Raw genomic sequence first — 14,514 nt, forward strand, 5'->3', positions numbered from 1 at the left:
TCTTCACAATCGTGTTTAACAGCCGTTGTTCATAGACCTTGTAGCTGCCAAAGCAGGAAGTGAAACTGTAGGTCAGGATGCCTCTGTAGAAGGTAGTTCCCAGCCACTGCTAGTGTGGTGTTGATGGAGAAGGTCAGGTTGTCATCTAGACCACTGTCACATCACCTATACATTTATTAATGTAGCCAATGACAGGCTGTATATTCCTTTAGGTCAGTAACGCTGTCATATGTTGCTGCCTCTCTGAAAATGTCCCACTTTGTGGTTTTGAAACAGTCTTGTAGTGCTGAAGCTTCCTGTGGCCACATTCTGACTTCCCTGGCCAGTGGAAGTTGTACTTCATGTTTGGGTTGAGACATGGTGATATTCTGCTGTTATTGAGCACAGTGGATGATATTATGATTACGGATGGGCATGATCGATCGATGATTGATAATTGATAATTAAGAAATTTGTTCAATTTTAATCGATCTAGCATTGGTATCAAATATAAGTTGTGAAGTGTGAGTCTTGAAGCAATGCAAATGAATTTCATTATATGGCAGCAATGAGGTGACAGACTCGAGCTGCTCTGCATATCAAACATAAACGTGAAGAGGTCAAGGCAAAGTTTGACGTGGAATCAACAAAAAAATTACAGTTCATTGTAAACACTGCAAACAAGTCTGATTGTCACCAGGCTGCGCTCACTGACCCCTGAACATGCTAACATGCTATGTTGCGGCTGACTGACAATCACTATAAAACCGACACGCCACGGGAAGCTAAACACAAGAGATAACTATTGACACGTCCATAAATTAATTCACATTCGATCCTTTGACTGAATGTATTGCTCTTTATTATCATATCACAACGCTATGATGCTGATACATTTTAACAAATGCTAACACATGCGCTAGTGCAAGGTAAAGATGCAAAAAGGGTCCATAATGTGATGTTTAAGCGGTCAACAGAAAGTTTCCCTCCCGACTCACCCTCCTTCGTGGACAAAACCAGAACTAAGCACAGGTGACCATATGTATCTGTAATCAGAGTACACCGCACAGTGACACGCCCACCACCCAAGCGCCAATGGCGTGTACTCACCCACATCACATCGACATCCAAACTTACCAACATGACACACACACACACACACATATGGCTCCTACATGCTAACATGCTAATCTTCCGCAACAGAATCAGTAGGCTGGAGTAACTTTGGGGCTCGGCTGCTTTTACAAGCGCCAAATATCTTTATTGTTTAAGTTGAACAGTTGAACTTTAACTGCCTTGTCTAAGAGGATTGTTGTTGTTCTTGGAATAAAGATTTAATTGAGGAAAAATACACTGTATTTTGTATTTTCATGGCAATTTTAAGATAAAAACATAATGATTAATAATAATTGATCGTTAATTATTTCTGATGAGTGATTAAGAATATTAGACCTACTCTATGTGTAAAGTGCCTTCAGATTACTTTTTGTTGTGATTTGGCGCTATTTAAAGTAAGATTGCCATTGTCGCTAAATGCTTGCTCATGTGGGAATGTTGGGTCTCTTTATAAATTAAAACTTGAAGAGTACGGTTTAGAACCTGCTCTATGTGTAAAGTGCATTGAGATAACTTTGTTGTGATTTGGCGCTATACAAATAAAGATTGATTGATTGATTGATTGATTGATTGATTGATTGATTGATTGATTAAGAACATTTCTTCAAATGCCCATCTCTAATTGTGATAAGTATGTGTATGTTTATACTAAGTTATACTAAGAAGAATTTTAAAATGCATTGGACTGTATACAGAAGGGTGAGTGAGTCCAACCCCCTAGAGGTAGTGTAATTTCTCATTGATCTGCTGTTGGACGAGTTACCAGAGTCCACAAACACTACTGTGCACGACAAGGACTACACAGGTTGTGGTCTTGTGACTCCTTTAAAGAAGCGCTTCACCATAGGGTGCGCAAAGACATCTCTCTCTATCGTCTTCATGGTAGGATGAAATGGCCACAGCATGTGACCATAGATAAAGCCTCTCTTCTATCTACTAACAGCTGGAGGAAAAATCATCAGATAGAGGGCATGATGTGTGCCCCTCTCCACACACCAGCATTGAAAAGCGTTGTACAAATTAGGAGTACATTACGGGGAGTCCACCTCTGTCAGAGACCAACTGTGAACATGAAAGTTTCAAAATGCTATTACATTTATGTGTATGTAAGGTTGTCAGACATTGTATGGCCTGTGTTTCTTAGAATCTTGAGTAGTAACACATCAAAATTATTCACCGGCTATTTTACCATGACCAGGTTTCTCTCTGTTCAGGTATGCGTGGTCTGATGCTAGCAGTGATGTTTGCTGCGCTGATGTCATCTCTGACCTCCATCTTTAACAGCAGCTCCACTCTGTTTACACTGGACCTCTATCACAGAGCCAGGCCTAAGGCTTCAGAGATGGAACTCATGATTGTTGGAAGGTAGGGTTGAAAGAATAACAATACTGATGTATTGTTATTACATTATTGTGACAGATTTGGATGCATCAGCACACAACCATAGATCTGTCCCAAATTCAGCAGTGAAGTGAAGTCACCTACACAAAACTGATTCTGGTTGTTCAACTATTGACACTTTGTTTCTTAATGTTTTTTTAATTGAACTGCTCTGTCTGCTGAAAACTCAATATTTTTTAATGAGTTATTGAGGCGATCAGAGTGATATTCATTTGTTTTCCTTTCTATTCAGTTGCTATTTGTATACAGCATTCTGTAACTTTCCTCTCTTTTAGGCCTCTTCCACTGCTGACATAATTATAGTATTTTGTGTGTTTTCAGGGTGTTCATTCTGGTCTTGGTGTGTGTTAGTCTCTTGTGGATACCAGTCATTCAAACAGCTAATAGTGGACAGCTGTTTGATTATATCCAGTCAGTGACCAGTTTTCTTGCTCCACCCATTACTGCTGTATTCCTAATGGCTATCTTCTGGCCACGTGCTAATGAGCAGGTAGGTTCCTCTCTCCCTATCACACACACACATGTAATATGGGTGCTGTTTAGTGAGTGTATATGGTTTTGATGATTGAATAGATTTTTAACCGCCAGGTTCGTTGTAATATCGGGGTGAGAGCAACACAAACAATGACCAAGGGGATGCAAATGATTGTAGGCAAGCAGATTTACTAAAGCTGTAGTGATTTTTAAAACAACAATTTAAGCCACAGATAAAATACTAAAAAAGTCAAATTAAAAGGGGCAAGGAAGGTTAAAAAGTCCAGGATAAAATTATGGGGTTAAAATAAATAAAAATAATAAAATAATGGTCTCTTTCTGGCTGCAGGATGCTCAATTCATGTAATCTTTGTTTCCGCTGCGGCTCTGGAGGTCACACACACCCGGTAAGCCAGGCACCTGTTAAAAACAGAGAAGGCCACCAGTATCAAACTTATAAAACACGGGAAGGGGGGCACTGTTGCGCTGAAGCGATGTAGACATGTTTTGTACAAGCTTATTTCCAGTCTCTTCCAAGACTTACTTCGCCTAAAAGAGAAGCCCTTACTTGACAGAGCCCACAGGTCACTACAAGCAAAACCGAGGCCCAATCAACCACTGAGACCCTTTATCATCAGAGTCCACTATTTCCGCATCCGTGAGCTCATCCTCCGCCAGGTGAAGACACTCTCCTACAACGGGCGGCCAATCCACATCTTCCCCGACCTCAATTCCAGCGAGGCGAAACGACGGGCGGCCTTCGGTGACGGCTCCGTGACATTCCAGGTGCCCGCTTTGGCTTTCATCATCCCGCGAGGCTCCGCATCACCTTACCAGGGGAGGCTGAAGGGTCTTTCAGCGATCCTCAGCAGGCCATGGATTTTGTGACTTCCAGCGCACCCGGCAACATCAGCGGAGTCACCACTGGCGTCCCAGTGGATTGATACAGCTGACGAACTGGCATAACGCGACCTCGTTAATAAAGCTAACGTTGCCCGATCTGGACTGCAGGTATTTGCTGTTTGACTTGGGGGTTAACCTGTGTCCCCATTGTTTGCAGTTTTGATAAGCCACTGTAAACTCTAGCTACTTATGCAACGATGACCATATTATTTTATTTATTTTTTGTCTTGCTGATCACATTTCATTTTCCACAACGACATGTCACTGTTGCTGTCATCTTAACGAGATCATGCTCTGCTGCAGTCAGCTGCACATTTGTGTTCATTAGACTTCTGGTTTTAAATGGGGGAGTTTACTTTTACTATTTACTTTACTTATTTAGTTAATGGCATTGTTCATTACACATCTATGTGTGCCCACGAGACATCCAGTTTTCAACTGACAGCTTTTTCATTTTTTCATTCGTTTTGACAATAAAGCTGTCTTTATTGATTTATTATGAGCTACAGAGTTTGTCTCATACATATATGTGCACACTTTAGACATCCTGTTTTCTAATGGCTGCCCTTTTATTTGCTTATTATTATTTATTTTATTTTTCTACACATTTGGTTTAACCCCTTAAACTGTCATCCTCAGCATGTTTAGTTACTGTGTGCTGCAAAGTTGGTCAGCGGTTACAGTAGTCCCTTATGGGCATAAGAGTAGTTGCTGTTTTTCTTACCTACATGTGTATGTCTGTTTATTACACGTCATGCTTTGTGAGCATTCACCTCGGCATGCATTTATGTTATATCTTCTGTTTTTCTTGATAGGATTAGGCTAGTTTACATAGTCCTGATTACTTAAGGATAATGGCTACACTGTGTTCTGGGAGGGGTGGAGTTGGGGGGTCTGTCTTTTTTTTATTGTTATCTTTATGTCTGTTCTTGCTTGTAGGCTTGTTAAGGAACATTATAGGGAAACCCTGATGCTGCTGCGGTTGATGTCAAATTCATTTTTACACTTTTATGGCTTCGGTTGATGGTAGTTTGACTTTTGGATCTGCAGGTAAATCAGTTACTTTTCTAGTTGGAATGGTAGAGGCTTGGGCAAGCCCGCAAAACTCTATAGAGTCCTCTCTCACCTTGACAGCCTTAGGGTGCAAATTGCGTTCATTCAAGAAACACACTTGAACATATCTGGTCGTAATAGATTACACAGAAACTGGGTCCCTCAATCCTTCCACTCATCATTTAATAGCAAATCACGGGGTGTTGCCATCCTCATCCATCGCTCTATTCCATTTATTTCATCCAACATAATTGCAGACCGCAATGGGCACTATGTCATCGTGACAGGTACTCTGTTTAATACCCCTCTAATTTTGGCAAATATATATGCGCCTAACTATGATGACGAGCAGTTTTTTGTCAATTTTTTTTCCTCCCTTACTAATATTGACTCTCATCACCTGATAATAGGAGGCGACCTGAACTGCTGTTTCCACAATCTCGACTCTTCCTCCAGTAATACGTATAATGAATTTTTTGAATCAGGCATTCTACCCAGGATGCTACGTGAAGCCCAAATTTCACTTCTTCTTAAAAGAAGAAAGACCCTCACTGCTGTGGCTCCTACCGCCCAATTTCTCTGTTTAACGTAGATGTAAAAATTCTTGCAAAAATTCTCGCCCCTCGCCTAGAGAGTGTTCAACATAGTATCCGCCAACCAGACAGGCTTTATTAAGAACAGGTTTTCTTTTTTCAACGTGAGGCGGGTATTTAATATTATCTACAACACGCTGGACTCCTCCACCCCTGAGCTATTAGTCTCCCTTGATGCCGAAAAGGCCTTTGACAGGGTGGAATGAAGGTTCTTATTTTACACTCTTGAAAGGTTCGGATTCGGTGAGAAGTTTGTGTCTTGGATTAGGCCTCTGTACATGTCTCCAATAGCTTCAGTTCGCACTAATAACATTTCTTCCAGATATTTCCGAGTAGGCCATGGTACGAGACAGGGCTGCCCCCTCTCACCCCTACTCTTTGCTGTAGCCATCGAGCCCCTATCCCTCGCACTTAGACATAACACATGGATTGCAGGTATCATCAGGGAGGGGCAGGAACAGAAGATTTCACTTTATTCTGATTACCTGCTCTTATATATCTCCGACCCCGCCAACTCTCTACCACACGTTTTTCGCACTTTGGAACAATTTCATGACTTCCCAGGCTACAAACTAAATTTACAGGAAAGTGAACTGTTTCCTATTAATGAGGCTGCTCGCCAATTTTCATTCACTTCTCTTCCTTTCAGGGTGACAAATAAGTTTGTGTACCTGGGCGTTTGTGTTACAGATACATTTTCTAAGCTTTTTTCAGCTAACTTTCTCCCTTTAATTGCTCAGACAGAGCTTAATCTCAAACGTTGGATGTCTTTAGCTCTCTCTACTGCCGGTCGTATCAATTCTGTACAAATGAATATCCTCCCCAAATGTACCTACTTATTTCAGTGCATCCCAACATTCATCCCTAAATCATTTTTCCGTAGGCTTGATACCTTCATATCCTCTTTCATTTGGAACGGCAAAGCCCCCCTAATTACAAAAACTATTTTGCAGTGTTCAAAACGCCTTGGAGTCATGGCTGCGCCAAACCTTTTAGCTTACTACTGGGCTTCCAATATCCGTCCGATTGTACATTGGCTATATATACAAAAAATAAAATTGTGAAATCAACCATGAGTATTTGGTCAAAATTACATCGTCATTTTGGATGGTTATTGTAGAAGCAAATATAAGAGTCCAATAATTCGTTATATTAAAAGTTAAAGTTTCAAAGGTCCAAACAGAAAAATCACCAAGAGTCGTCCAGCTGAATGCAGTTAGAGTTTTATTTGTCGACAAATAATCCACACGATCAAGATACAGCACAGGAAGCGCAGAAAATGATACCAAAGCTATTTTCGGATCAAATGTTTCTTTTATACTGATAATTTTGCTGCCCATGGGAAATCCCCTTTGCCTTAGTAAATTTCAACCAATCAGATTCCTTCCAAAACTTCAATGGCAAAACTTTTCTTGGCATTGATCACATAATGGTCTTTTCGTCAAAACTCCAGTCGCAGGTGCCTGGAGTGTAGTCTTGAATCTTCAGAGTGTCATACAGGGGTTACTTCAGTTCAGTTTCTTCTATACAAGAGATACTATCTCAATTATAATACTGTTTCGTGACTTTTCTTGCTGCATTCTCATTTTAAAAGATAATAATAATAAAAGTGTAGTACATTTAATCACATATAATTCAGGGTATGTTTATCAGATCATCAAATGTACTTATTCACTCAGTAAATGCAGAATCACATACACCTCATCTTTTATCATAATGCCCTCAGTTTTGATTATCTTTAGCAAATAACAATCAATAATCAAGTACCCTTTAAGCAGATACAACATTGTTCATTGTTAGTATTTAACACTCAAAATGTTACACTACATTATCCTTCTCTCTAACCATACTTTTAAACGTTCCTTTTAAACTTTCATTGACTGGCAGAATTCGGGTATCAAGACCTTTATGGATCTCTACTCAGATGATGCTTTTTGAGCAACTCTGCACTAAATTCAATTGTCAAGAAGAAATTTCTTCCCTTACCTACAAGTCCGCGACTTTCAGGTCCCCTCTATGTCTCCATGTAACCATTGTGATGCTCTATTAGAACGCACACAAAATTTCAAAGGTATAATTTCTACACTGTACAATAAGATTTCTAAGGTGCAGCACTCCTCTTCTCTCTCTCTTAAGACAGATCGATCGATCGATCTTGGCGACAATAGCTGAGATTAAAGAGTGCAAAGCTAAAATGCAATCAATGGAAAAGGAAATGCCCAGGCTCGTTAAAGAAAATGAGGAACTGAAAGAAAAAGTGTTTGAGTTGGAGCGATACAAGAGGCCCTGGAACCTCAAAATGCATAGCCTGAAAGAAAAAGATGACGAACACATTCGAGATGTCGTCATTGGTATCCTTTCAATGATTGGGCTGCAGTGGGCTACGTCGATGGAAACCGTGGTTGACACCGTTCACCGCCTTGGGAGACGAAAGGAAGGGAAAAGCCGTCAAGTCATCATGCAGTTCACCATGAGAAATCACCGGGATGCCTTCTGGAAGCTGTCCAAGAACTCTAAGATCTGTAAAGACTTGGGGACTCACTTCAAGCAAGATTTCTGCAAAGCTGACCGTGAGGCTCGTGCTGCTGCATGGCCAAAGATGGAGCAAGCCAGAGCTGCTGGGAAGAATGTGTACTACAGAAGACATGTGGGGTACATCAACAGATTTAGGGTTGCACTAGATTAGTTTATCTACGCACCAACATGTGCCTTACACTCTCAGTTATATAAGAGTCCCTTGGAAGGCTCTATGGTTAAAATGTTTTCAGATTACTCAGGATTTCTACTTTGATATGTTATAAGCTAAGTATTTTTATTACATGCTGCTGTTGAAAGTAGTTCTGAAATGTTCAGATGCACTTTATGTGGACCACAGTTTAAAAGTTTTGCTAGCGCTAAATAATATAACTTAAAATAAGCTATATTCTACCACTAACCTCCCTTATTAGTGCTGTTTACATTCATAAACTCATTAAACCACTTACTACAGAAGAACAAGAAGATCTGTTTTCCTACTATTACTAAGTTTAATAGTGTTAGATTTGGGTAGTACAATAGGGCCTAATTCCAAAACTAATGTCAATACTTTCTTACTGAATTTACATTTCCTCCTTTTACGTCTTTTTTCAGTTTTTACATTCTCTTTTGTTTCACTTAATGCTAGGGGTCTTAGATATTCTATAAAAAGAAAATCAACCTTTTTTGTAAAAATGAAAAAGCGCAATGTTATCTCCTACAAGAGACACACTCAAATGACATGGTTGAAAAATTATTTTTTGTCATGGCACAAATAAATCAGCAGGTGTCGCTATACTTTTAAACAACTTCCCTGGAAAAGTTTTGACCACAAATAGAGATCCTTTAGACGATTGTTTTCTTTCCTGTGTGGATTCTCATGTGTCTGCTAACGTGTTCTTGAAGAAAATGATGACTTTCTGATTCTAGGAAACATTTATGGGTATAATAACCCTAACTAAAACAAAAGTATGTTTGCTGAAATTACAAAAACAATTAAAGCCGCAAGCGGCGATGGCGGGCCCTCGCTCACCCATGCCACCGCGGGGCCTGAGGCATGGCGGGGCTGTGGCGTGAAGCAGAAAGTGAGAAAAAACCTGGAAGGAGGCCAAAAATGCAATGTTTCGTTCATCCAGTAGGGGGAAGTCACAGGTAGTTACACATATGGTCTAGTGTGGTCTGGTGTGTTCAGGGCGGCCACTCATCAGTCATGTGAAGTTTGGAGTGAATTGGACAAAGCATGAAGAAGTTATGAGAGGATGATGGTTCATCCACCAGGGGGCAGTAATGGGATGCATGCAGGTGTGTTCAGGGTCAGTCCCTCATCACACATGTGAATTTTCGTGGAAATCGGACAATGTTGATGCAAAAAATGGCACTTCCTGTTTCCACTAGGGGGCGACATGAGCGACACCCCTATCAGATGGAAGAGGTCTCCACCCTGGACCTGTGTATCAATTTTCATGATGATACGTGTTCAATAAAGCCATCAAAAAGCCAAACGTATTTTCATGGCGAGGAATTGATGGTAGCCACGCCCCCACAGGGACGCCATTACTCGTAGCTTCACAGTGTTCATAATGTAGCTTCACCAACTGGTTCTGCATGTTTTAGAAGTGGAATGAAGTTGATGGGGTCTACTATGTATTTTTCATGAATTTAAGTTCACTTCCTGTTACCACCGGGGGGCTCTATGAGTTACGTGGGAAGTTAATATATCGGGACATTCAGGGCGGAGCCATCATCATGTCCAGCAAGTTTGAAGCTGATTGGATGAAGTATGTGGGTGTGAGAGCCACTCGTATGTACATGGCGAGCACGCCAAAGTTAGTTGAGCCCTGGCAGACACGCCCTTTGACCTACGGATGCGCAGAGCACAACTTAAGCTCAGCTAGGTCTGGAGATGTTGCGTACCTAATTTGAACTTGATCGGGCAAACGCTGTGGGAGGAGTTAATTTTAGGCGGGAAAAATCAAAACCAAAATGGCCGACTTCCTGTTGGTTTGAGGTCATGAGGTCAAGAGGCTTTTTTGCATATGTGGGTATAATACATATTGTACCGAATTTTGTGAGAATAGGACAAAGTTAGCAAAATTCCCTATGGGCATTTTTGGACTTTGTAGGGGGCGCTATTCCGCCATTCTGCGTCGACCATGTGCGACCACCCAAAAATATCGAATTTCGGATGAGGCCGGACGTCCGTGCAAAAGTATAAGCATTTTCGCATTTGGGAAAGGGGCGAAATTGGGGCACGAAATGTCGGAATAATAATAATAATAATGATAATAATAATAATAATAATAATAATAAAAAACATTACAATTTCAATATAGCATTTTTCCCCGGGGGTCTTCCATACCACATGATTACTTGATTACTTGATTACTTTGGGGTCACTTGCACTTTGGGGTCACTTGCACGTTGGGGCATGAACAAATTTTAGGCTTTCGCCAGGCGACTTGCAGTCGCCGCTCGGGCCCTAATTAAGGTTCTCAAAGTCAAAGTCAAAGTGTATTTATTATCATTATATTGTGAACAATACAACAAAATTAAAAGTGCTGCTCTGTTAGGTGCCACAAATAGTACTCAATCACAGATCATACATACATAATAAATAAATTAAATAAATAAAAAATAAAATCAGTCAATAAAAACAAGAAGATTGTGGAGAAGAAGAGTCAATTTCAGTTATTGTATTGCACGGAAGGAGTAATGCTTTACTTGTGTTATTTGAGTCCATTCAGGGTGCGTATTGCTGTAGGTAAAAAGCTGTGATTGAATCTGGTAGTCTGGGTTTTGAGTGATCTGTAGCGCCTCCCAGAGGGCAGAAGGTGGAACAGGTGGTGATCAGGATGCGTACAGTCTGTGGTGATGGCTGAGGCTCTGCTGAGATAGCGGCTACTGGCGATGACATCAAGGGAGGGGAGAGAACAGCCGATGATTTTTTTGGTAGTTTTTATCTGCTTACACTCTCAGTTATATAAGAGTCCCTTGGAAGGCTCTATGGTTAAAATGTTTTCAGATTACTCAGGATTTCTACTTTGATATGTTATAAGCTAAGTATTTTTATTACATGCTGCTGTTGAAAGTAGTTCTGAAATGTTCAGATGCACTTTATGTGGACCACAGTTCTGCAGAGCCTTCTTGTCCATTGCAGAACAGCTAGCATGCCAGACTGTGATGCAGTACACCAGTATGCTTTCAATGGCCGAACGGTAGAATACCATCAGCAGCTGCGTATTCATACCGTCCCTTCTCAGAAGCCTCAGGAAATGCAGGCGTTGTTGAGCCCTTTTTACTGCAGCCGTGGTATTGATAGACCAGGTGAGGTTATTGGAGATGTGGATGCCAAGAAATCTGAAGTTCTGAACCCTTTCCACACATTCATCCCCTATGAATAGTGGAAGATGTTCCCTGCTGCGCTTCATGAAATCAATTATGAGTTCCTTAGTTTTTTGTGTGTTTAGTATTAGGTTATTGGCTGAGCACCACCTCACTAGCCCCTGGACCTCATCCCGGTGCAGATGCAGACTCATCTTCTCCTGATATTAGCCCCACTACTGTCGTGTCATCCGCACATTTGATGATAGTATTTGTGGAATGAGCAGGTGTGCAGTCGTGGGTGTACAGTGAGTACAGAGTTGGGCTCAGCATACAACCTTGTGGTGAGCTGGTGTTGAGCGTGATGGTACTTTTGGAGAAAGATTGGAAAAAAGGAGAAAAGAAAGAAATGCAATAAGAACACTACTGATAGATAGTCAAGAATGTACTGACCCAGACTTAATCTCTAAGGAAATCTTTAAATTTTACAGTGAACTGTACTCCTCTTCTTATTCATCCTCAGATGCTGACGCTTTCTTTGAGCATATTAAAAAGTGGATCCCCAGAATTGATGAGTGTTTCAAAAGCATATGTGAGGCTGATACAGTCGAACATATGTTTATTTTTAGCACCTTAGAACTATTTGGTTTTGGAGAAAACTTCATTAACATGATTAAACTAATTTATAAGGATATAATTTATAAGGATACTAACAGTACAGTCATAATGCCACAAGGAACATGTCCAAGATTCTCAGTTAATAGAGGAATTAAGCAAGGCTGTCCCATTTCTCCTTTACTATTTATCATAGCAGCGGAAATGCTTTCAATCGTATAAAAAACACAGATTTCGAAAATTTGACGGTGTTAGGAAAACAACTGGCAATTAGCCAACTGGCTGACGACACAACCATATTCATGAAAAACACTGAACTAATCCCCAATTAATTTCTTTTCCAAGGCGTCTGGATTAAAATTAAACCTTAAAAAATGCAAATTATTATCAATACATAATTCCCCTCTAACAACAATTCATAATATCCCTGTTAAATCAACCGTAAAATAACACATTACTAAGGACTAGGGATGTGAAAAGATTTCGTGCAACGAGATCTTGCGAGACGAAAACTCGCCGATATTTCTTGTCGAAGTGAATTTTGTCTCGCGAAGCTATAATTAAGGGGCGCACCAAAAAAAAAGAAGAAAAAAAGACGATAGGTATTCTATCGCTCATTCGCACTTCATGTATTCTTTTTTATAATGTCACGCGTGGATCAGTAACTTTGTTACAGCTTCTACCTGCTGAGAAGATCTCAGTCAGCAGTAGGAGATGAGGAGAGGAGCAGTGGTAAATTGACCTCAGGTCTCTACACTGAAAGCCTGAGGTAGGAGGAGCAGGGAATCTAGTGCAGCTATGGAAGCCTAATGATGCCAAAAGTAAAATGAGTCACACTACCAAATTATAACACAATTTATATGTTGTTCTACTTGTGTATTTATGTGATACAGGATTTGTGCAATTTACTTTTATTTTCTGTGTTTTTTTTATTAGCAATATATTATAATTTTTGATAATTGGAAATTTTATTTAATTTATATTTATATATTAGAATTTTTTTCTACTCTTTATGATTTACTTTTTAGTATTTGTGATTGTATCTAACTTTTGTATTTATGGTTGTTATTTCCATAAATACCAAAATATCTATCTATATGGGGAAACCTTTTACAGTGCTGCATACTGCATATGATAATTTTATATTTAGAAAGTAGAACTAAAGTGATTCAATGGTTCCACATCCCAAGGCAAGGCAAGGCAAGGCAGTTTTATTTATATAGCGCATTTCATACACAGTGGCAACTCAATGTGCTTTACATAAAACAAACATTCAACAGAATTTTTTTTTTTTTTTAAAAACATGGAATTTGAGAAATAAAAATACAACCCAATCATAGTACACACGTACATACCCCCCCCCCCCCCACACACACACACACACACTAATAATAAAAACAAAGTACAGAAACATAGAAAGAGAGAGAAATAAAATACTATAATAGAGCATTAAAAATAAGATCATCTAACTTTCTCCTTAGATGATTTGAGATGAGATTTTGATCTTAGAAAGATCCCCATCAAATTATCTGCCTTCCATCAACAGGTTTTTATTATACTGGAAAATGATTTTAAAGCATACTTTTAGTCCCCATAACCCATTATGGAATTGCAGGTATGTTTTATTTAGAAATAAATCTGTTTTTTACCTAAATTGGTTAGAGAAAGGAATATGGTCTATAATGCATCTGTTAGATAACACTGGAAATATTATACCCTTTGTAGAATTTTGTTCAAAATGTAATGTTAATGAGAGAAGGCAATACAATAATATAATCAAAGCAATTCCTCAATCTATAATTATAATGTCCAATAACTTACTTCAAAGTAATATTAACCCAAATCTTCCTTCACTATTGGTGAATGGTCATAATATCAATAACTTAAAATTACCTAACGTCACAATTCGGCAAACCTTTATTAAAGAATTATATCCATTCTCAACAAACAGAAACTCAAAAGGAAGCTGAGAATTTAAGGTCCAAATTCTTTAAGTATCCAACAGCACCAAAAATGAAGGAAGTTCACTTTAAAATTCTTAATGGAATATACCCATCTGCAGAATTTTTACGATGTTGTTTTGGTTTTGAACACAACAATTGCTCATTCTGTGATGATGAAATTGAAACCACAGAACATTTATTTTATGATTGCAAGTTTAGCAAAAGTTTTGCAAGTTTTTTGGGAAGATTTACATGACTGGTTATTCCCAAAATTTGTCAATTTATCTAATTTTAAAAAAGAGAATATTTTATATGGTTTACCTGTAAAAGATCCAACACATGACCTGGGAATTAATACAATCATCATCCTTGCAAAATTATTTATACATAACAACAAATTCATGAAAACAAAACCCCAAATCTATTTTTTTCATAAGGAGTTGTGTCATTATTTCTCATCTTTAAAATGCATGGAGAAAAAGACTGCTGGGAAGCTTTGTGATTTAGTAGAGGAGCTTGAACTCACAGAATTTCCCTAGCTCTCTCCCCTTATTTTTTATTTCTTTACTTATTACATTTATTTTTTTATTTTTTAACTTATT

The 14,514-nt window shown here is 39.1% G+C and overlaps 1 protein-coding gene across 2 annotated transcripts in view; it reads left to right on the top strand.

Annotated features, from left to right (window-relative positions):
* The window catches only part of slc5a9 (solute carrier family 5 member 9), an 87,333-nt gene that overhangs the window by 55,982 nt on the left and 16,837 nt on the right, over positions 1-14,514 (top strand). For both annotated transcript variants that reach the window (XM_062424006.1, XM_062424007.1), the window contains 2 exons: positions 2,310-2,460; positions 2,818-2,986. In XM_062424006.1, coding sequence (XP_062279990.1) covers positions 2,310-2,460; positions 2,818-2,986 — 320 coding nt within the window. The remainder of the gene's footprint in view (positions 1-2,309; positions 2,461-2,817; positions 2,987-14,514) is intronic.

This window comes from Scomber scombrus, chromosome 8 (genome assembly GCF_963691925.1).
Source record: "Scomber scombrus chromosome 8, fScoSco1.1, whole genome shotgun sequence".
NCBI classification, from domain to species: domain Eukaryota; kingdom Metazoa; phylum Chordata; class Actinopteri; order Scombriformes; family Scombridae; genus Scomber; species Scomber scombrus.